Source organism: Hypanus sabinus, chromosome 7 (assembly GCF_030144855.1).
Source record: "Hypanus sabinus isolate sHypSab1 chromosome 7, sHypSab1.hap1, whole genome shotgun sequence".
Classification (NCBI taxonomy): Eukaryota; Metazoa; Chordata; class Chondrichthyes; order Myliobatiformes; family Dasyatidae; genus Hypanus; species Hypanus sabinus.
In genome coordinates, this window is record NC_082712.1 from 136505056 (window position 1) to 136527696 (window position 22641).

Below are 22641 nucleotides of genomic sequence, written 5' to 3' on the forward strand. Positions count from 1 at the left end.
TCGTGCAGATCAGTTTGTTTGCAGCAGGAGCTTGTTGGAAATTAGGTACAATATTACAGTGGGGAAGAACAATAAGAGAGTGGGTGTCATGTCACATTAGGATAAATTCAGTAATCTAAGTGAATTGGTAGGCTTTTATACGCCATAGAACTAATAGGTTTCTGCTTAAACAATGCTACTTCAATGTGGTGATTCAAATTAGTTGTTCCTGGATGTGCATGTGATTTTTATGCATTCTTTCACTGTGGCATTCATGGCTTCACATGCACAAGAGGGGACTGCTGGCCTTCCAGGTGCAGGCCGAGTGTTCTTAGTAGAAGGAGTGGAAAAGCAGATGCCATCCCTGCGAGGTAGGAGGCCCTGGAAGCTGCTGAAAGAAGAAATGAACTGTCAGTGAAAGGATGTGGCCAGAGAGATCATTGATCCTGCAGCTAGTCATAATGACACACAAAATTTAATGATCTCAACCATGCGGTCAATGTTTGTGGAAATAATAACAAATCCCATCTCCCAACATGAATTATTACATTCACACATTCATTTCTTATACAGGCACACACACATATCATCAACTTTGTAATAATGGATGTTAGAATGAATAGCGGAGGATAGAGTGGGAAAGTTCAAAGGGGACGTGCTGGGCAAGTTTTTTTTTAAACACGGCCAGTTGGTTCATGATATAAGTTGCCAGGGTGGTGGTAGAAGCAGATAGAATAGAGGTGTTTCATAGATTGTCAGATAGTCACATGAATGTGCAAAGAATGGGATGGGGATAATGATTGTGAGGCTGAAGGAAATAGCAACACAAGAAAATCTGCAGGTGCTGGAAATCCAAAGCAATATACATAAAATGCTGCAGGAATTCAACAGTAGGCCAGGCAGCATCTAGGGGAAAGAGTAAACAGTCAACGTTTTGAGTTGCGACCCTTCATCAGGATTGGAAGAAAAAGATAAGAAGTCAGGGGATGAAGGTGGGGGGCGGGGAGGAAGATGTGCAAGGTGATAGGTGAAACTGGGAGAGGGGAAGGGGATGAAATAAAGACCTGGGAAGTTGGTGAAAGAGATAAATTGCTGGAAGAGTCTGATAGGAGAGGATTGAAAATCATGGAAAAAAGAGAAGGCGGAGGAGCTCCACAGGGAGGTGATGGGCAGGTAAGGTGAGAGAGGGAAGCAGGAATGGGGAATGGTGAAGGGGGTGCAATTCCAGAAGTTCAAGAAATTGATGTTCATGCCATCAGGTTGGTGGCTACCTAGATGAAATAAAAGATGTTGCTCCTCCAACTAGAGTGTGGCCTCATTGCAGCAGTAGAGGAGGCCATGGACTGACATGTCGGAATGGGAAGTGGAATTGGAATGGATGGCCACCGGGAGATCCTGCTTTTTCTGGCAGACAGAGCGTCATTCTTAGCAAAGCTATATTGGGTCTCACTGATATTCAGGAGGCCACACCGGGAGTACCAGGTACAGAAGATGACCCCAACAGACTCACAGGTTAAGTGTTGCATCATCTGGAAGGCCTGTTTTGAGCCCTGAATGGTAGTGAGGGAGGTGTAGGGGTAGGTGTGGCACTTGTTCCACTTGCAAGACTTAAGGAATTACTGTAGTTTAATTAGTTCTGGTCATCATTGTGAGCCAGAGGGCCCATTTCTGTGCTGTACTGTTCTATGTTCTATAGAGTCATTCAGTACCTTTGGGACTGTATTGATAGTGTCAAATTGCAGTATTCCTTATTAACTTCAGACTACATAGAACAAGTTCAACTTCACTTTGAGCCCTCTGGATGCTAATATAGTTTCTTAATTAGCTATACTTCCAGCATACTGCTGCTTCTAAATGAGTCATTAATTGCCTGCTTTAAGTAACTTCCATATCAGTATGGTCCCAGGGTGTTTCTTTTTGGGATAAGTAGTGGTAATATTTGTGCTAACAGATTTAATGATGTCAAGGAGCTTGTAATATTTACCTTTCCAAGATAATTACAAGACACTGAGAAAAAGGAGTAGGAAGCATTTAGTCATGTTTAATGCTCAGATATGCATAGGTCATCAAGACGAAGGGCAAACATGAAAATATTGTTCCATTTCTGTCCATCAGTTTTGTATGTTTGCTGTTGCATTTTTCTTTGGTTATAACTGACAAAGTAGCCATGCAGTTTGAAATAAGCACCCTCAACACCATATACAGTGACATGTTAAGTTCTGTGTACTGTATACACTTTTCATACAAAAGCTACCCTTTTATGACTACAAAGTAATGAGTTATGATTGAAGAAAGTAATGAAGAGGAGGGGTGGGGGAAGAAGTACAAGGTGGTAGGTGATAGGTGAAACTGAGAGAAGAGGAAGGGTGAAGTAAAGAGCTGGGAAGTTGATTGGTGAAAGAGATAAAGAGATGGAGAAGGTGGAAGTCTAATGGGAGACAGGGGACATGGAAGAATGGGTGGGCAGAGGAGCACCAGAGAGAAGTGATGAGCAGGTAAGATGAGAATGTATGAGAGGGAAACAGGGAATGACAAAGGAGAGGAGGTGGGGCAATTATAAGAAGTTTGAGAAATCGATGTTCATGCCATTAGGTTGAAGGCTACCCACTAAGAAATCCTGCTTTTTGTGGTGATGGAGTGAAGGTGCTTGATGAAGCGGCCTTCCAATCCACATCAGATCTCACCAATATACAGGTGGCGTCACCGGGGGTGAGGGGCATCAAATAGAATAGATGTCCAACAGACTTGCAAGTGAAGTCTCACCTCACCTAGAAGGACTGAGGTCTTACAAGGTAATGAGGGGAGAGGTGTAGAGGCAGGTGTGATAGTTGTTCCACTTGCAAGGACAAGTGCCAGGAGGGAGATCATTGGGGGGGGGGGGGATGAGTAGACAAGGGTGTCATAGGGAGCGATTCTTGCAGAAAGTGAAGGAGGGGGAGATGTGCTTAGTGGCGGGATCCCATTGGAGATGGCAGTTGTTATGAAGAATTATGTGCTGTATGTGGAGGATAGTAGGGTGATAGGTGAAGACAAGAGGAACCCTGTCCCTGGTGTTGTGGCAAGAGGATAGGATGAGGGCAGATGTGCATGAAATGGAAAAGATGTGGGTGAAAACAGTGTTGATGATGGAGGAAGGGAAGCCCATTTCTTTGAAGAAGAAGGACTTCTCAATTCTTCTGAAATGAAAAGCCTCATCCTAAGGGCAGATGCACTGGAGACGAACAAACTGAGAAAAGGGAATGACATTTTTACAAGCGATCGATGGGAAGAGGTATGGTCCAGATAGCTCTGAGAGTCAATGGGTTAATAAAATATATCAGTAGATAGACTATCTCCAGAGACAGAGGCAGAGAGATCGAGAAAGAGGAAAGAGGTGTCAGAAATGGACAAAGAAGATTTGAAGGTAGAGGTGCAATTTGGAGACAAAGTTGATGAACTTGTCAAGCAGGAAGTCGCACCAATGCTGTATGTAGGGAGAGTTGGGGTGCGACACTGGTGTAGGTTTGGAACATGGACTGTTTCATGAAAAGTCAGGCATAGCTGGGACCCATGTGAGTGCCCATGGCTACACCATGTGTTTGAAGGAAGTGGGAAGAACCAAAGGAGAAATTGTTGAGAGTGAGGACCAATTCCACCAGACGGAGGAGAGTGGTGGTGGAAGGAACTGGTTGGATCTGTTGTCCAGAACGAAGCAGAGAGCTTTAAGGTCCTCCTGATGGGAGGTAAACTGTAAATTAATACAGTACTTCCACAACTATTATATTTCATTGAAATCCTGGTAAGAAAAGAACAGATGCCTTCAAGATACCATGCTGTTTTTGCCATAATATCATCTGTTTTGTTTGGTCTTCTGTTGTGAATCGGAAGAAAGGGTCTGAAGCTTAACCGGAGATCTAGGGAGAAACAGAAGGCCGTGCTGTAAGAATGATGCAGGAATGGCAATAGGAGGGAAGAGGGCAGTAAGGTCAGATGTACTGTAGGCAGTGTGCTAGCACAGAGTGTCAGCTACTCTATAATTAAGGATAGAAAAAAATGACTTGCAGCAGATTTTCAAGTAATTACTTCTCACACATTCTCTGAATTATAATAACTTAGATAAAATGGATTAGCTTTAATAATACAGCTGATATCAACATAGCACTGGAGAATATCTGACTTTTTAAACAAAGGTAGCAAACACACAAATGACATCTCACATTGATTGTAACATTGTGAAGTTAAGTTTATTCTTTGAATCTTTATTTTGGCTGATGGAGATAAATTACAAGGTGAATTGAGATTTATGAAAAGTGTCAAGTTTGTAGGTCTAAAGTTTTTCCGTTAACTCTTAGAAGTCATTTTCAGTTTACTCCATCAAAATCAGTTTTAAATCACTTTCTCACAGATCCTACATCTGAAAGTTGAACCTTATCAGATCCATTAGCAAATCTTAATTTTAGAAACAAATATCATTCTTTTGTTTTTAAGAGTCAAATATCTTCTTCATCTTCCATCCTTCATCCTACAGGGTCATAGGGAGAATTGTAAAATGCACAGCACAGAAAATGGACCTTTAGACACAAAATCCATGTCAACCTTCATGCCCATCTACACTCATCACATTTTCCTAAGTGAGATCCACATCCCTGTCTACGCATCTCATAATCATAGTGATTGTATCTCATGTTTCCAGTTCTTCTGGCAATGAGTCCCAGATATCAGCAAGTCACTGTGCAAAAAAAAAAATTATACTTCAAATCCCTTTTAACACTCCTTCCTCTGACATTAAATCTACATCATCTTGTATTTGATTCTCTTCTTGTGGGATAAAGATTCTGACTATCCACTCCGTCAATGTTTCTTGTAATTTGTGCACTTTTATCAGGTCACCCCTCAGCCTCCATGACTCTGTGGAATACAAGCCAAGCCTATCCATTTTCTTTGCAAAACAAAAGTACTCCAGTCTAGACAACTTCATGGTTAATCTCCTCTGCCCCCTCTCCAGCAAACTAAATCCTTTCTAAACTGAAGCAGCCTGAACTGCGCACGATACCCCAAGTGCAATCTAACTAGTCTTTTTTTTAATTGCAAAAACTCCCAACTTTTATATTCAATATCCTAATCTATGAAGACAAGCTTGTCAAATGTCATCCTATCATCATGTGTTGTCACTTTCAGGGAACAATGGAGTGAATCTCCAAGGTCCCTTTGTCAACATTTCTTTGGCCTGCCCCCTATTTGGCTTAACAAAAATGATACAATTAGCCATCTTGTATTGGATCCTATGTGTATTATTATAATATAACGTGTATTATTAAAGTCTGTATTGACAATGTTACCATCCTACCTTCAGCAGTGCCCCGATTATCTCCTGAAAATCTCAATCAAATTAGTGAGATAGGATTTCAGCCTCACAATTCCCATTTCTAGCTTTTGATCAAAAAAGACAGACCAAACTTTCCAGAGCCATGGGACCCACATCCATTTGAAATCAGATCAACCAGCCTTAGATTCACTTTTACCACTAGCATCATTACCTCAGAAGCTCACATTTATGTATCTGACCATCTTCTATTTCTCATCTCTGTGCTGCCTCAAAATTTTCCTATGCATCTGAATCATTTTGCTCATACATGCTGATGACAATTAGCTTTAACTCACCATCACTTCTTTAGATTCCACCATTGTCTCTTAGCTATAATGTTATTCAACCAACACCCAAAAATGGATGAGCTTAAATCTTCTTCAAACACCATCAGAAAATCATAACCCATCATCCACAGACCACATCACAAATTTCACTTCCTAGACACTGAGTGTATTCTTCTCAAACATCTGTTCACAAGCTTGCTAATACATTTGACTGGGTTAAGATTTGAGCTTCATTATCTATGCTTTTGACAAACTCTCAATTTTTACATCCAACTATATTGCCTGAGTTCAATCCTGTCTTGGGTCATCCGTTGGTGATCTCATATCCATAGCTTTGCCATTTCTATTGTCATTGCAATACACTCTTGCTTGACCTTTCTTAGCCAACTTTTATAAGCTTGAGATCACTGAAAACTTTACAGTCTCATGCTAGCTTTCAGCATACCTCCCTTGTCCCTTTTCTTGCTGAACCATACTTGCTTCTGAATACCCATATGTCAAATTTTGAAATGATTATCCTTCTCATGTTTTTTCTTTCATTCTGTATCTCTAATCTCAGCACTATCTAGTTCCAAGACACCTGCACACTATCATCTTGAGCATCTCTGAATTTAGTTGCTGCAGGTCGAACAGTTTTAAGGTTCCTCTCCTAAATGTTAGAACTCCCCCTCTAATCTCCTTGCCCCTCCATAACTCTCTGCTCTGACATTGAGTTTTTTGTCATCAAGTCTTGCATTGACTCAGCACCAAGTTTGTAAATAATGAAGCTCATGTGAAATGACTTGCATGGATTTACTTCATCAATAGCGGAAAATTCAAATGGATGTTGTTGATTCATAATACTTTCCTCATTTCACAGCAACCAGAAATGTTGAAACGAATGGTGGTCTACAATTCGTCATTTCGTTCTAAAGGAAAACACGTAAATAATATGGACGTTATACTTTAATTTGTTTCATTTTTTTCAGCATGTTTTCTTTTGATATAGATGCATACAGTAACATGTCTGAGTTCCTGATTTAACCCCATCTTTTTCTTTTGTTCCACTGATGGTGCCATTAATTTTTTTTCTGTGGATTAGCTTGAGCAAAGCCACATTTATGATCATGATGCAAAGTTTACAATCATAATTGCTTTGTTACTTTATCTTTCATTCAGCATGTTGAAGTCAATTCACTTTGCATAAAGGACAATTCATTCTTGCAGTTTAAAGTTTTTGTTCTCCCACAAATAAATACTTTTTAAAGGTGTGTGACAATTATAATGATAAAGTACGCTAAAAAAATCAAAATATTCCCCTGATAGTCTAAAGCCTTTTCAGAATGTATGTACATGAATCCAAATTCATCAGATTTCCTTCTCTGTTGGTCTCCTATGAAGTCATGGAGGTTTGATGTAGATTATCAAGATTGAAAACAGTAATAAAATTATTAACTAGTAATTGACTTTATTCTAGTTTGCTGATTTTTTTTGTACTGATACTTTTTGAAGAAACTTTAAAGTAAGTCATATCATTCAGATTTTTTTTCTTTAACTCATTACATTAGATCTAAGTCAACTTAGGTTCATACAGAAAAGATATCTGATGTCATGTTAGTGAAGGATCGGGGTATCTTATTGACTCTTTTATTTAAGTGCGCAGTCTGGTCATATGCTGGAAATGCTCAGCAAGTCAGGCCACCTGTGTGGGAAGAGAGTCGGAGTTGATATTTCAGGTTGTATATTCCTAAGCAGAACAGGGAAGATGAGAAAAGAAGCTTGGCAAGATGCAGTCACAGTTTGTCGGGTGGGGTGCAGATGGGTGGCTCTGACAGGGTAAAACCAAGGTGGCCTTGCAGATTAGCTGTAAACAAGCATATCTAGTCAATGAGATAATAGCAGTTCATAGACATAAAAACAGAGTCAAATGTAGGAGTTCCAAAATGAAGAGTAGGAAGGAATGCTGGGCTGTTAGGTCAGACATGTCCTTCGGAGAGCAAAAAAGGGAAAATACGAAGGGGTTCAGCTGATAATCCCAGATGGGTGACTTTACAGGCTGAGAAATCAAGTTACCTGTCGTTGTATAATTGGATACTGAGCCCTGATGCAACATGCCCAGACAAAAGATAAAAGTCTGTTCATCAAGCTTACTAATAGTTTTGTTCCAGTGAGGCAGTTACTGCATTTTTATCTGCATCTTACCTTTTTACTGCTGGAATCCTCACTAATCACTACATTGCCTAATTCACAACAACTCTATCCCTCCCTTTGACAAGCTTTTGGCCATTTCACTTTATGTCCTTGTTGTGTGTGTGTTTTTTTAACCTCCTTTGAAACTCTTACGATTTTTTTTTGAATGGGTGTTTGTGAGTACTATGTAAATGAAAATTCAAAGTTGGCAGAAAAAATATCACAAATGATTTATGATTAATGCTCAGATAAAAGATGAAAATGCAAACCATAAGAATAAATAAGTCACATTACCAATGTATTTTCTTATATATTATAGGAAAGAAGTAAATATAGGTGTGGTGTGGTAAACATAATAGTGCCTTGCCTTTGATTGTCAGGTGGAATTATAGCTCACTGTCAGGTTGGCACAAATACTGCCTATTATGAATGAAATATTTTTAATCTAGTGAGTTTCCTTTGTCCCTGTTTTGCATGTCAACATTTGCTTCTGATAAAAATCATGTAATAAAAAGTGTTTGATTTTTTACACAGGAGAAGACATTGTTTAATTATCTATCAGAAGTATCACATTCAGTAACATTAACTGAGGCACTTTATTATGGAAAATATGCAATTTTCTTTAAACTTTTTACTTAAAGATATAAGTAAACCAATAGTTAAGCTTTTAAATATGAATTTATGCAGTGATATTCAAAGATATATAGTTACAAAGTTACTGTGATGGATGTCATGAACAGTGATGATGAACTGGCCATCCAGTCTTGCTAAGTTTGATTTTAATAGCAAGAGAATATATATTTATTTAAATTAAACAAAATGCTAGCAGTAAGTAATCATACTCACCAGCGAATATTTGATGTGTTATGTAAAAAATACTGTATTTGACATGATATAACATGGTTGCAGGGCTTCCAAAAATACGTGGAGGACTTTGACCCTTATTCTATGGTAAGTATTGAATCTAATTACAATCTAAAGAGACAACAGGAAGCAAAACAAATAGACAAACTGACTTGCAGAAAGTAAAATTATAAAAAGTCTACAGCCTCTATTTCTAGCAGGGAATGGGTTTCAGGATTCCACCATTACTGCTGGGAGAATCTGGGCCTCCCTAGACTGAGCTGAACAAATAAATCATCAAGTCTTAGCCCATCCCTGAAGACTTTGTTTTATGGGTACAGGATCCTACAAGTTATCATGTCCAGAGGGAACAGTTCATTGAAGAGGCTTCAAGTTTTTACCATTACTGATGTGAGAATCTGGGCTTCCTCCGATGCAACTGAACAAATAAATCATTAAATCTTAGTCCATCCTCAAAGACCTTTCCTTATGGGTACAGGATCCTACAAACTTCCCACACAATCTCCCTCTTTTGCTGAACAATGACAGCCCATCGCCCAACAAGATGATTTTATTAGTAGTCACATTGATCCTTATCCACGATTCCTTCAAAGACAACTGAAGCACTAATCTTGATGTGATTGTGAAAAGCTCCAACATGTCAGAGGTAATAATCCCAGCAAAATTGTATGAGAAAATGTTTTCCCAAAAGCAGTTTGGAACACTGCTGTGAAATGTGAGCATTTCCTACAGTGTTGCTTTGAATTTGTTGAAGTTCTGCCCGTTGCTGCTTTGATTTTGACAAAGTTCTGACCCTTGGTTGTGAGTCCTGAAGAAGGGTCTTGGCCCAAAATGTAGCTTGTTTGTTCATTTCCGTTAGCATTGTTTGACCTGCTGAGTTGGATTTCCAGCATCTGCAGAATCTCCTGTGTTTATGCTTTGCCCTGATTGACAATTTTCACAACCCAGGGAATCCCATGAATTGGCAATAAATCTGAAAGTAAATGGTTTTGAGAAGTGAATAATAAATATCGATAGCTGGTTTATCCCTTCCAGTGACATTTCACACCATTAGACTACATTAGACTTTGAAGCTGACTTCTAAAACTTTGACAGATTTGCTGATTTGAAGCGTTCTTCTCCCATCCAAGCTAACTCAAGACAATCCCGTGTATGCCTCCACGACAAGATCACCCCCTAAGCAGTCATGTATCTTTATTAATGTTATTTGTAGATTGCTTTTCACATGAAATTGGGCATGCATCCATATTAGGGCAGATTTCATAAACCAGCCGACAGAAATGTTTCCACCATCCTCGTAGCAGACGTTCTAATTGCAAATGAGGGAACTCTGCAAATGAGAATCGTAAACTCTGGAAAATTGCCATGAAAGGTAATAGCAATAAGCCTGCACTTTCTTTTTTAATTGTAGAATATTTCATTAACACAGAAGCTGCAAATGGGAGCTAAACACTCAAACATCAACAGTAAAAGAAGCTGCCTAGGGCAGCTTAAGTAGCTGGAGATGGTTGGACACCTGTGATTTATTTACTTATTTGGAGATACAGCGTGTAATAGAGCCTTCTGGCTCTTCGAGCTGTGCTGCCTCGCTACCCCCGATTTAACCCTGACCTAATCACTGGACAATTTACAATGACCAATTAACCTACCAACCAGTTTTGGACTGTGGGAGGAAAGCAGAGCACCTGAAGAAACCCCACACATTCCATGGGGAGGATGTACCATCTCCTTACAGATGATGTCGGAATTGAATTCCAAACCCCGATGTCCCAAGCTGTAATGCTAACCACTACGCTATCTTGAGGAACTTGTGTACACATGGCTATAGTGGTTAGCCACAGCTAGAACTATCATTCTTTGTATATGAGGCTGAAACATTTGCCTTTGACCCTCCAAATACTTTAACTTTGCTCACCTACTTGTAGCTAAATTTGGTCAAACTTTATTGAGCGATGACGGCACATGCTCTTGCCTCTCTTTGCAATTTAATCCTTCTTTCTATATTACTTAATGAATGATAGCTGGAACCAATTGTCTATTACTGAACCATCTGGCACTTCGATGAGAATGCGACAGACATTTTAGCCCTGTTGTCAATTCACTAGTATGTGTTTGTGGAGAGAAGTGCTTAGTGCTCATGGCTATCTGTTTGACATTACCCCAGTCATTCTTGATTGGGTTAATTAGATGAGGCCTGTTTCTCTCTAACTTTGTGAATTTTAGAACAGTTACCTGTGTATAGATTCACTGAGATAGTTTCCCATTTATGTGATCTACCTTGCAACCCCTTCTTAACAAATGAGCAAGACACCAGGATTGTAAGTAGGTTAAGTGCTACTGCTGGTCCTGAGTCATGGCTTCTGAAGGATGCTTAGTTGTGGAAAGCTGTGCCTACCCCTCTTAAGCAGACCCATGCAATGGCCAATTCTGTCAACACTGTTGTGAACAAATGTGTCTCTGTTTGGGTGCCTACTTTAGCTAAGTTGCTAACTCTCCAAGAAAAAAATCAAGCTGTCATTATCTTAATAGAAAGCAATATAGAAAGACAAGACAGATAAAAAAATAAGAGGTACAATTGTATTGGGCATCACACACACAAATGCTGGAGGAACTCAGCAGGCCAGGCAGCATCTATGGAAAAAAGTACAGTCAAAGTTTCGGGCCAAAATCCTTTGGCAGAAAAAAAGAGAAAAAAAGTTGAGGAATAGATTTAAAAGCTGGGAGGAGGGTAGAGAGAATCACCAGGTAGAAGGTGAAACATGGTGGTGGAAGGATGAAGTTAGGAGCTGGGAAGTTGGTGAAAAAGACAGAAAGCCATGGAAGAAAGAAAAAAAGGTTAGGAGCACCGGGGGAAGGAGCACCAAAGGGAGGCGATGGGTGGGCAAGGAGATGAGGTGAGAGAGAGAAAAGGGGATTGGAAATAGTGGGGGTGGGATTGGGGGCATTACCGGAAGTTTGAGAAATTGATGTTCATGCCATCAATTGTATTGGTTGCATATTACACTAGGAGCCAAATATTTAACTGCATTGCATTAAATTTAAGGAAATATGAACCACCAGTTGTTGATTGGAGACTGTGCATTTTACACCATGGTCCATGACAAATCTAGATTCTGTTTGGTTTTGAAATGGCTATCAGATGAGAGAGAGACACACAATTAATGTTTAAAGCCGAGTCAACCCACTGCAGCAGATTTAATAATCTGACACTAAAGTCAGTCAAGGCCCTTGAGGAATATAAAAGAAGCAGGAAAGAATTTAAATAAGAAATTAGGAGAGCTAATGTCCTTGGCAGTAGGATGAAGGGCAGTTCCAAGGTACTTTATACATATATCAGGAGCAAGAGAATAGCTAAGGAAAGAATAAATCTATTCAAGGACAAAGGAGCGAATTAAGGCATGAGGCCAGAAGAAGTGGGTGAAGTCTTAGTAGAGCAGCAGTTAACATAATACTTTACTGCGCCAGCGATTAAAACATCAGTTCAGTTCCCTCTGCTGCTCGTAAGGAGTTTGTATATTCTCCCTATGGCCGCGTGAGTTTTCCCCAGGTGCTCCGATTTTCTCCCACCTTCTAGAGATGTATGGGTTAAAGTAAGCAAGTTGAGGGCCACAAGCAGAGCGACTATTGTGGGCTGCCCCCAGAACGTCATCGGACTGTGTGGTCAGTGACACAAATGACACATTTCACTGCATGCTTTGATGTACTTGTGACAAATAAAGCTAATCTCTAATTTCCAATATGAGCACTTTGCATTGATATTCATCCAGGTGGACATTGATAACTGTGAGTGTAGGCAGTAGTATTAAGGAGGAGCTGGGTGTTGTGTAAAACTTTAATGTGGGTAAGTCCCCAGGGCCTAATGAGATACTTAGGGAAAGGGCCTTGACTGAGATTTGTGTATGCTTTTTGCTATGGGTGAAGTCCCAGATGACAGGAGAATATATTATCTCATTCCTTTGTTTCAGAAGGGCAAAGGGTCAAAATCAGGAAGTATAGGCTGTAAACATACTAGTTTTAAGGGAGTTATTGGTAAAGATACTTAATGACATTTAGAAAAGTATACACTCATTTTGGGATAGTCAGCTTGACTTTGTACATATGAAATCATGTCTTAGAAATTTGATTGAGTTTTTCCAGGAAGTGATGAAGATAATTATTGAGTATGGGACAATAGATGTTTTCTTTCTGGACTTTAGTAAAGCATTTAACAAGGTTATCACGATAGGCTGGTCCAGAAGATTAAGTCATATATGATCCACCATGAGTTGATTAATTGGGTCTAAAAGTTGGCTTGGTCACTGAAGATAGTGGATCAGTGCTGAGATCTGTGTAATATACTGTATTTAATATAGGTAGTATGATTAGTAAGCTTACAAATGACAGCAAAATTGGTGCAGTTCTGGATAGTGAAGAAGATTGTCAAAGGATACAACAAGGCAGTGATCAGCTGGAAATTTGGACTGCGAAATAACAGATGGAGTTAAATTTAGACAAGTCTTGAGGTGTTGCATTTTGGGGATCAAATGCAAAAGGTCAAACTTGATTTATTTTCTCTGATGAACAAGAGGCTAAGGGACAGCCGGATAGAAGTGTGTAAAATAATGAGAGCCATACATGGAGTAGATAGCCAGTTTGGAAATGTCAGATACTAGAGAGCATGTTTAATGTAAGAGGAGGGAAATTTAGAGAAGATTTGCAAGGCAAATTTTGTTTTGAAAAGAGAAAAAGAGGTCCTGGAGGTGGTGGAAGCAGATACAATAGCAATATTCCCTCTTACTTACCAGGAGCATTGTAGACGAAGGGCCAAAATTTTGTTGAGGATCCTTATCACCCATCCAAAAAATCTCTTTGACCAACTATCATCAGGAAAGAGGTACAGAAGCGTCAGGATTAGGACTGCTTGACTGGATAACAGCTTCTTGCGTCAGGCTGTGAGACTAATGAATACCCTGTGGCCACCGAGGTCTCGTCACTAGGACAGCGAGCTGTTCAGTTTACTGTAATGTTTAGCCCTGCTGCACACTATGTGCATTTTGATTTACATTTTATTAGCTTGTTTATGGTAATATTTTGTTTTATGTGGTGTGTGATATATGCTTTGTGGGTCTGGAAGAACATTGTTTCGTTTGGGTTCATTTGTATACTATATGTGTAGTCAGATGACAATAAACTTGAACTTGACAAACACATGAATAGCTAGGAAATGTAGAGGGATACAGGCAAATTGAATTAGATTAATTGGGCATCAAGGTTGGCAAAATATAGTAGGACAAACAACACACATAAAACACTGGGGGAACTCAGCAGCCCAGGCAGCATCTATGGAAAAGAGTACAGTCAACTTTTTGGGCCAAGACCCTGCTACCCCCCCTCACTGGACCCCCTGCAGTTTGCGTACCATCCCAACCGCTCAACAGATGACGCCATTGTCACCACCCTCCACCTGGCCCTAACCCACCTGGACAAAAAAGACACATACATTTGGATGCTGTTCATAGACTTTAGTTCATCATTCAATGCAATCATCCCTCAGAAACTGATTGGAAAGCTGAGCCTATTGGGCCTGAACACCTCCCTCCGCAACTGGGTCCTAGACTTCCTGACTGGGAGATCTCAGTCAGTCCGGATCGGGAGCAGCATCTCCAACACCGTCACACTGAGCATGGGGGCTCCCCAGGGCTGTGTGCTCAGTTCACTGCCGTTCACTCTGCTGACCCACGACTGTGCTGCAACACACAGCTCGAACCATATCATCAAGTTCGCCGATGACACCACCGTGGTGGGTCTCATCAGCAAGAACGACGAGTCAGCTTACAGAGAGGAGGTGCAGCGGCTAACAGACTAGTGCAGAGCCAACAACCTGTCTCTTAATGTGAACAAAACAAAAGAGATGGTTGTTGACTTCAGGAGGGCATGGAGCGACCACTCCCCATTAAACATCGACGGCTCCTCGGTAGAGATCGTAAAGAGCATCAAATTTCTTGGTGTTCACCTGGCAGAGAATCTCACCTGCTCCCTCAACACCAGCTCCATAGCAAAGAAAGCCCAGCAGCGTCTCTACTTTTTGCGAAGGCTGAGGAAAGTCCATCTCCCACCCCCCATCCTCATCACATTCTACAGGTGTTGCATTGAGAGAATCCTGAGCAGCTGCATCACTGCCTGGTTCGGAAATTGTACCATCTCGGATCGCAAGATCCTGCAGCGGATAGTGAGGTCAGCTGAGAAGATCATCGGGGTCTCTCTTCCCGCCATCACGGACATTTACACTACACGCTGCATTTGCAAAGGAAATAGCATTATGAAGGACCCCATGCACCCCTCATATAATCTCTTCTCCCTCCTGCCGTCTGGGAAAAGGCTCCGAAGCATTCGGGCTCTTACGACCAGACTATGTAACAGTTTCTTCCCCCAAGCTTTCAGACTCCTCAATACCCGAAGCCTGGACTGACACCTTGCCCTACTATCCTGTTTATTATTTATTGTAATGCCGGTACTGTTTTTGTGCACTTTATGCAGTCCAGTGTAGGTCTGTAGTCTAGTATAGCTTTCTCTATGTTTTTTTTTATTACGTAGATCAGTCCAGTTTTTGTACTGTGTCATGTAAACCATGGTCCTGAAAAACATTGTCTCATTTTCACTATGCACAGTACCAGCAGTTATGGTCGAAATGACAATAAAAGTTGACTTGACTTGAGCAGGACTGGAGGGAAAAAAGATGAGGAGCCAGAGTTAGAAAGTGGTGGAAGGGAAGTAAGAAACACAAGGTGATAGGTGAAACTGGGAAGGGGCAGTGGTGACGTAAAGAGTTGAGAAGTTGATTGGTGAAAGAGATACAGGGCTAGAGAAGGGGGAATCTAATAGGAGAGAGCAGAAGGCCATGGAAGAAAGCAAAGGGGAGGAGCTCCAGAGGGAGAATTTAAGAAATAGGAGCAAGAGTAGGCCATCTGGCCTGTCAAGCTTGCTCTGCCATTCAATACGATCATGGCTGATCTGGCCATGGAGTCATCTCAAACCATCTGCCTTTTCCCCATAACTCTTAATTCCCCTACTATGTAAAAATCTATCCAACCTTGTTTTAAATATATTTACTGAGGTAGCCTCACAACTGCTTCAATAGATAGAAAATTCCAGAGTCACCACTCTTTGGGAAAAGCAGTTCCTCCTCATCTCCATCCTGAGCCTTGAGGCTACGTCCCTTAGTTCTAGTTTCACCTACCAGTGGAAACAACTTTCCTGTCTCTATCTTACCTATTTCTTTCATAATTTTATATATTTCTGTACAATCTGCTCTCATCCATCTGAATTCCTGTGAGGACAGGAGGGCAGGCAAGAATATAAGGTGAGAGAAGGAAAAAGAGATGGGAAATAGTGAAGGAGTGTGGGGCGGGGGGGTTCATCACCAGAAGTTCAAGAAATCGATCTTCATGCCACCAGGTTGGATGCTACCCAGACGAAATATAAGGTGCTGCTTTTCCAGCCTGAATGTGGCCTCATCACAACAGTAGAGGAGGCCGTGGATTGACATGTTGAAATGGGAATAGTAAGTGAAATTAAAATGGGTGGCCACTGGGAGATCCCACTTTTTCTACCGGACAGAGCATAGGTACCAAAGACCTGTTCCTGCACTGTACTTTTCTGTGATCTATGTTTAGTACATGAATCTTTGAGTTTGTATTTATTTCTGCAATACTATTAAGCCTATATATATTTTTTAATTATAATATGTTTAATTATAATTAATATCATATAATGGTAGTTCTAGCTGGATAGTTTGTAGTTAAATTGCCATTGTTTTTGCAGATAAACTGTGTTTATAATCATATTTCAGGAGCATTTGTGTGCAGATTTACTTACATTAACTTTCCCTTTTCACACCTGACTTTCAAACTCGTCTAGGGTTTATGACAATATTACATTTTCCATATTAAGTATACAGAAGCTAACTATATTTCTTAATTTGGTTGAAATCTATACATAGAATGTGTCCAGACATTAATTACAGCTGAGCACAAATATTTTTAAAATGTTTGTTTCTTCTGACCACTAATTCTTGATAACATCATAAAATAAGTCCATTATTTTTTGCTGGACTCAGTAGGCTAGGCAGCATCTCTGGAAATGAGTAAACAGTCGACAATTCGGCCTGATGCCTTTCATCAGGAACCAGTATTTTTAACTTTTCAGTTCAAGAAATGTGTATTAGTTGATAAGTAGCTCCAGAAGAAAAAATGGAAAATGGTGTGTTGCTGATCACACTTAAACAATTTCTCCTTTCCCTATTTAAGTAAATACTTCACAGGTGTGCAGATGAAGCCCCATGAACACATGCACAGATTAATAGATTATTCACTGGCCTCTCTCTGTAGCAACAGTGATGTGTTGTCTTTGCCTGGAAAAGTGATTTGAGCTCCTTTTAGTACAGGGTATTAGAGAACAACTGATCCTGTGCTGGGTTTGCTGGTCACAGTGAGGACAGCAGGTGCAAAAACACATATGTACTCACCACTTCCTGATGAAGGAGAGAGAATTTCTGATAGATGAGGAAATAAAGCAGTGCTTTTGAATGCTATATTTGGATGCTTCAAAAGTAAATGTGTGGAAATCAAATAAGGGCAGCCTGTGTGATGTGACAGGAGAAGTTATTTCGCCAGAATTATCCAACAGCATTCTTGGCCAGGAATAGAATGGCTTTTTATTAGCTTTAATGACTGGAAGACTGTAAAATGTATTCCATGATATGAGAAAGGGCTATATTTTTGAAAAATAGCTCAAGTTATGCAAGAACAGATCAACACTCCAATTGCATTGTAAACATCCTGAGAAATCCGTTCCAATATTTCTTTAGCAATAATAACATTATATTTTGCAATATATATTGACTAACTTTAATTTAGAGTTGTTCATTTCACCTGTCACTACCTATAGGAGAATTGATTGAGAAACTGTAAACACACTTAAGGGTAGCATTGTCATTGCCTAAAATTCCTTGGAATGCTATTTTATCTAAGTCACTTTTAATCATACCATGTTTTAAAATTCTTATTATTGTGTCAAGAATTTCTTAAGATTACTGAATGTAAATCCAAAACTAACACTGGAGCTTAAAGATAATTTATTATCAAAGTATGCATACCATATACAATGGTGAAACTCATCTTGCAGGCAACCGGAAAACAAACAAATTAGAATAAACAATAAACCCCACACAACAAAGAATGACAAACATCCAGTGTATGAAAAAGGAGAAATTATGCAAAAAATAGTTCTGAAGTAAACAAATAATAGAAAGTGAGTCCACAGCTGTAGTGTCAGTTCAGTGCTGAGATGAGTGCAGCCAGTCCTGGAGCCTGAATTGCTGGTGCTCCCAAATTGAGTACACTTATTTCAAGAATCAAGGATCAACTTTATTTGCCATATGCATGTCCATGCATTTGCTGTGGTGTGTTGGTAAGGGTGTGTCAGGCTTAAAAAAAACAGCAACATTCAATAATTATAAAGAATTATATTTTAAAAAGTTAAAGGTTAAAGTCTGAATAGGGAATAAGATGTGCATAAATCCATAAATGCCAGCATGAACATACAGCATTATAAAGGCTTGTTAAAGTTTTTACAATGCAGTGTAGTGTCAGAGGTAATAGATAGATGGGGTTGGGGATGTGATTCCAAAACTGAGCTTTTGCAAAAGGCAGGACAATGATGCTGTTCCTTACTTTGGTGCCAGAAGCTGCTTGCAGTGATGAGGGCTCTGTCCTGATAATAAGATGGCAACTCAAGAACTTCAATGGAGTGATAATGTTCAACATTGTCACATAAGCATATGGTTGTGATTTATCAATTAATGTCCTTCCAGGCATTGGCTAAGGAAATGAATGACTCTGAAACAAACACGAGGAGATCTGCAGATGCTGGAAATTCGAACAACACACACAAAATGCTGGTGGAACACAGCAGGCCAGGCAGCAACTATAGGGAGAAGAGCTGTCGACGTTTTGGGCCAAGACCCTTCATCAAGGCTAACTGAAAGGAAAGATACTAAGAGATTCTCTTAATTAGTATCTTTCCTTTCAGTTAGTCCTGACAAAGGGTCTCGGCCTGAATCGTCAACAGCTCTTTTCCCTATAGATGCTGCCTGGCCTGCTGTGTTCCACCAGCATTTTGTGTGTGACTGAAACAAAACTGGTTTCTATATATTACAATATACATAACTGTTATTGCTGAAGAAATTTGCACATCAACGGCCTTCTTTATTGAACAGGACTTAACGAGAATGATACTGGCATCCAGCTCCAGGCACTGCTGTCCAGTAGGCACTTTGGATTCAGTCTGTAGAGCATGCATGTTTTTCACTTTGACCTCTTGAGCTTCTACAGGCTGCTTCAGTCTCCTCACATAAGTACAATGATGTGCAGTTAATTGGCCTCTGTACTGTGTATTGGTGTAGGCAAATAGCAAAAAAAATGCAGCAATGAAGAGTATCGGAGAATTCATTTGAAAGGCTACAGGGAGATCGGGAAGATTAGACTGATTGTTCTACTGGGAGTTGGCAGAAAGCCAAATAGTCTCCTTTTGTGCCATAATAAAAAGGCAATGGATCACATTTAGAACGACTGTACCTATGACTTTGAAAGAAGGTGAAACCCAGGGAGCCTTGCCACCTGGTCCTGATTAAGTTCGCTGTGACTGGCCATCAACAATCAACCTCCTAGTTAAGAAAGAACATTGATAGTGTTGTACAATTGTGTATTTTTTAGGATGTCGAAGCTTGCAGCATCATGATGTGGCTTTGTTTATTGTTTAACAGATGGTATTGTTATTTATTGTTTACTGTTACATTATGAAGAAAAGGAAATAGTACTGTGCAAAATCAGTAAGCACATATAAGGTATATATAGCTAGTGTGCCAAAGACTTTTGCACAGAAGGTATTGTTAAAATAGGAAGCTGATTGGCAAGAAGAAATAAGAGTATTAGCTCAGTAGTGTAAGTGTTTTTGGTAACTGAAAAGGCATAATATACAGTACTGTGCAAAAATTATCGGTACCCTAGTTCTCTCTCTATATATATACACACACACATACAAGACTTCTGCATAGCACTGTAGAAATGTGTTTCTAGGTTTGCTTATCACATCAATGTAGCTTCAGAAAGGGGACTAAATTACCATTTCCTAATTCCAAATGACAAGCTATGATACAGCATTAAAGTCACGCACTGCTGTTGCTGTCAGTTGAAAAATTGCAGTACATAATTTTCCTGCAAGAAAATAGAGTAACTGAAGAATTAATAATAGTGTTTCTTGCTTTATTTTATATTGGTGATCAGGATATCAAAATAACCGGAGTAATGTGGATCAGTCATAGAATGAATATCAAGTTATCTGGGGTTGCTTGTTGATATGTACAGAATTTTAAACATTAGCACATCATAGTTTGTTTCTGATGATTTTTTGGAAAACAAGTCCTGACTTTATGTATTTAATTTTGACTTCTAAGATAATAATTAGTATGGCAATAGATGACACACTACTAATCAAAAATATAATTATGTTCCAGTTCACATCTGACCAGATTGCAGGAAAAGATGTTCGCCTCTTAAGAATTAAAAAGGTAATAAAATAGATTGTAATATCAGGATTTATTAAACTCCCTAAACAGTGACAATGTCATTTTATTTCCTCTATTGCAATTATTTCTTTCTCCATATTGATCACATCTACACGTTTCAACAAAATATCTTCAGGCAAGGTTCTTTGCATTGTCTTTTATTTCCAATTAATCTAGCACCAAGATCATTACAATATTTTGTCTGCATAGCATCTATAAATAAATTCCTTGAAATATCATCCAGGTAGCTAGCTGAGAGAAACTGCTTGACTCCAGGCAATAGCTTTACTTACTGAAGTTTCATGTTTACTCTATGTACCAATCCAGCATGGAAGATCTATTTGCGAGATTTTCTTTTATGAGTTAAGTTAGGTGTCAGTCTGTGATGCTCCAACAAAACATAATACCTAATCAGCAAAATGTTACTAAAATTGGAGAATATGTAAATATAATTTATGTTTTTAAGATAATCAGTTATTTTCTATGAAATAAAGAGGTGTTAAATCTCATCAGGATAATTGAAATGTCAAAATAAACTTTAGCAAAATGGAAACTTTGACAAGGTCTGCATGGAAGGCTGGTCTGGAAGGTCAGATTTCATGGGATCCAGGAAGAGCTGGCTGAGTAGTTACATAATTGTCTCGATGGTAAGAAGCAGGGACTGATGGCAGAAAGTTGTTTATTGGACTGGATATCTGCGACCAGTGGTATGAAACAGGGATTGGACAATATTCACAATCCTTGTGGTTAATTTCAAAAAAACTCTTAACAGATTAGTGAGACAGAATTTCCCACACACAAAGTGGGTGCTGACTATCCTAAACAGTCCTTGTCTATCCAAATGCTGGTTGATCCTGTCCTTCAGAATCTCTTCCAGTAATTCACACACCACCGTCCTTGTCTTTGCCACTCTTAAATAGTGGTGCAACATTCGATACCAGCCAGTCCTCTGGAATATCACCTGTGGCTGAAGATAGTTCAAATATCTCTGCAAGGGCCACAAGAGTTTCTTCCCGAGCTTCCCACGAGGTCCAGGGATGCAGTTGGTTAGGCCGTGAAGATTTATCAACCTGAGTATGCTTTAAGGCAGCCAAAACCTCATCTCTGGTATTCTGTATATGCTTCAAGACATCACAATTCATTTGCCTCAGTTGCTTAGCTTATCCACAGTAAAAACTAATGAGAAAAAGTCTTTAAAAATGTCACCTAGCTACCATGGTTCTACACATAGTCGCTATACTGATCTTTAACAGGACCATTCTCTCCCTAGCCACCCTATGGTTGTATCTATGTACATCTCTCTTATACAGAAATAAATATATATATATTTATTTCTATTCTATTCCAACAGGTATATCATGATATACCTGTAGGATAAAGATAGGATGGAGCAAGACAACAGTGAAATTTAAAAACAAGGACAGAATTGAATATCATGTTGTTATTTAAACAGGATCAATATAAACCAACTGTGGTGAGAGATAATAGTTTTCGTGCTGTTGTCATTGCAAATATTACTATTTACTAATATTACTAATATTACTGTTGTCATTACTAATATTTTAAGTAGCTCTTAGATACTCAATGTAAAGTTTAGATGTTTAATGTAAAGTATCCCTTCATCTATTCCCAGAGCAGAATATTACTGCATGTTACTTATGGTAGAATTAAACATTGGCATTTAATCTTCTAGCATGACAATTATTATAACGTATGCTTGCTCAATGGCAAGTAATGTTTTTAAAATTTTATGTGGACAGACCTTTTGTGTTATTTGAACAAAATTTGTGGAAATTAAAGCCAGTAGAAGTCTTAATTCAATCTAAGAGTGGATAGGATTGTTGATCCTGTTTTACAGGAGGGATCATTGGATCTTGCAGTTGAGGGGGGCATCAACTCTCCACTTGGGAAGATCGTTGTATCTGCTGTCTATGAGGGAGGAGCTGCAGACAAACATGGTGAGATAAATTCTATTACTTGTGACGTTCTTTGGCTTGTTCCAAGATTTGGAAAACCATGAATTCCGATTTTGAGATCTATGCCTTCTGCATTGCCTCCAACACAACCTATGCTGTCACCTTCAGGGATCCTTGGACTTCCCCACCCACTGATGAAGTCCAAATTTAGCATGCAGCAAGACTTGCTTCAATTTTCATGTTGTTACATTACATAAGGAAACAGAACGAGAATTATCCTCTTTTAAATGAATATGGATCTTTGCTTACAAATTTCCTCTTAAATATACTGCTTTTGAAACTGTACCCACATATTCAATTAGAAATTATATCAATGCTGATTGCTCTATAGTTGGCTGCTTATAATTTGTCACCAATTTTAAATGTGGGCATATTATCGGCTGCCTTCCAAATAACTGCTAATTCTGATCCCTCTCTCAC

The 22641-nt window shown here is 39.3% G+C and overlaps 1 protein-coding gene across 3 annotated transcripts in view; it reads left to right on the top strand.

Annotated features, from left to right (window-relative positions):
- ush1c (Usher syndrome 1C) overlaps positions 1-22641 on the top strand; it is a 183090-nt gene that overhangs the window by 142780 nt on the left and 17669 nt on the right. For 2 of the 3 annotated variants that reach the window (XM_059975708.1, XM_059975710.1), the window contains 4 exons: positions 6470-6532; positions 8689-8730; positions 20195-20248; positions 22104-22203. In XM_059975708.1, the coding sequence (XP_059831691.1) occupies positions 6470-6532; positions 8689-8730; positions 20195-20248; positions 22104-22203 (259 nt within the window). The remainder of the gene's footprint in view (positions 1-6469; positions 6533-8688; positions 8731-20194; positions 20249-22103; positions 22204-22641) is intronic. The other variant, XM_059975709.1, reaches the window with a different exon arrangement.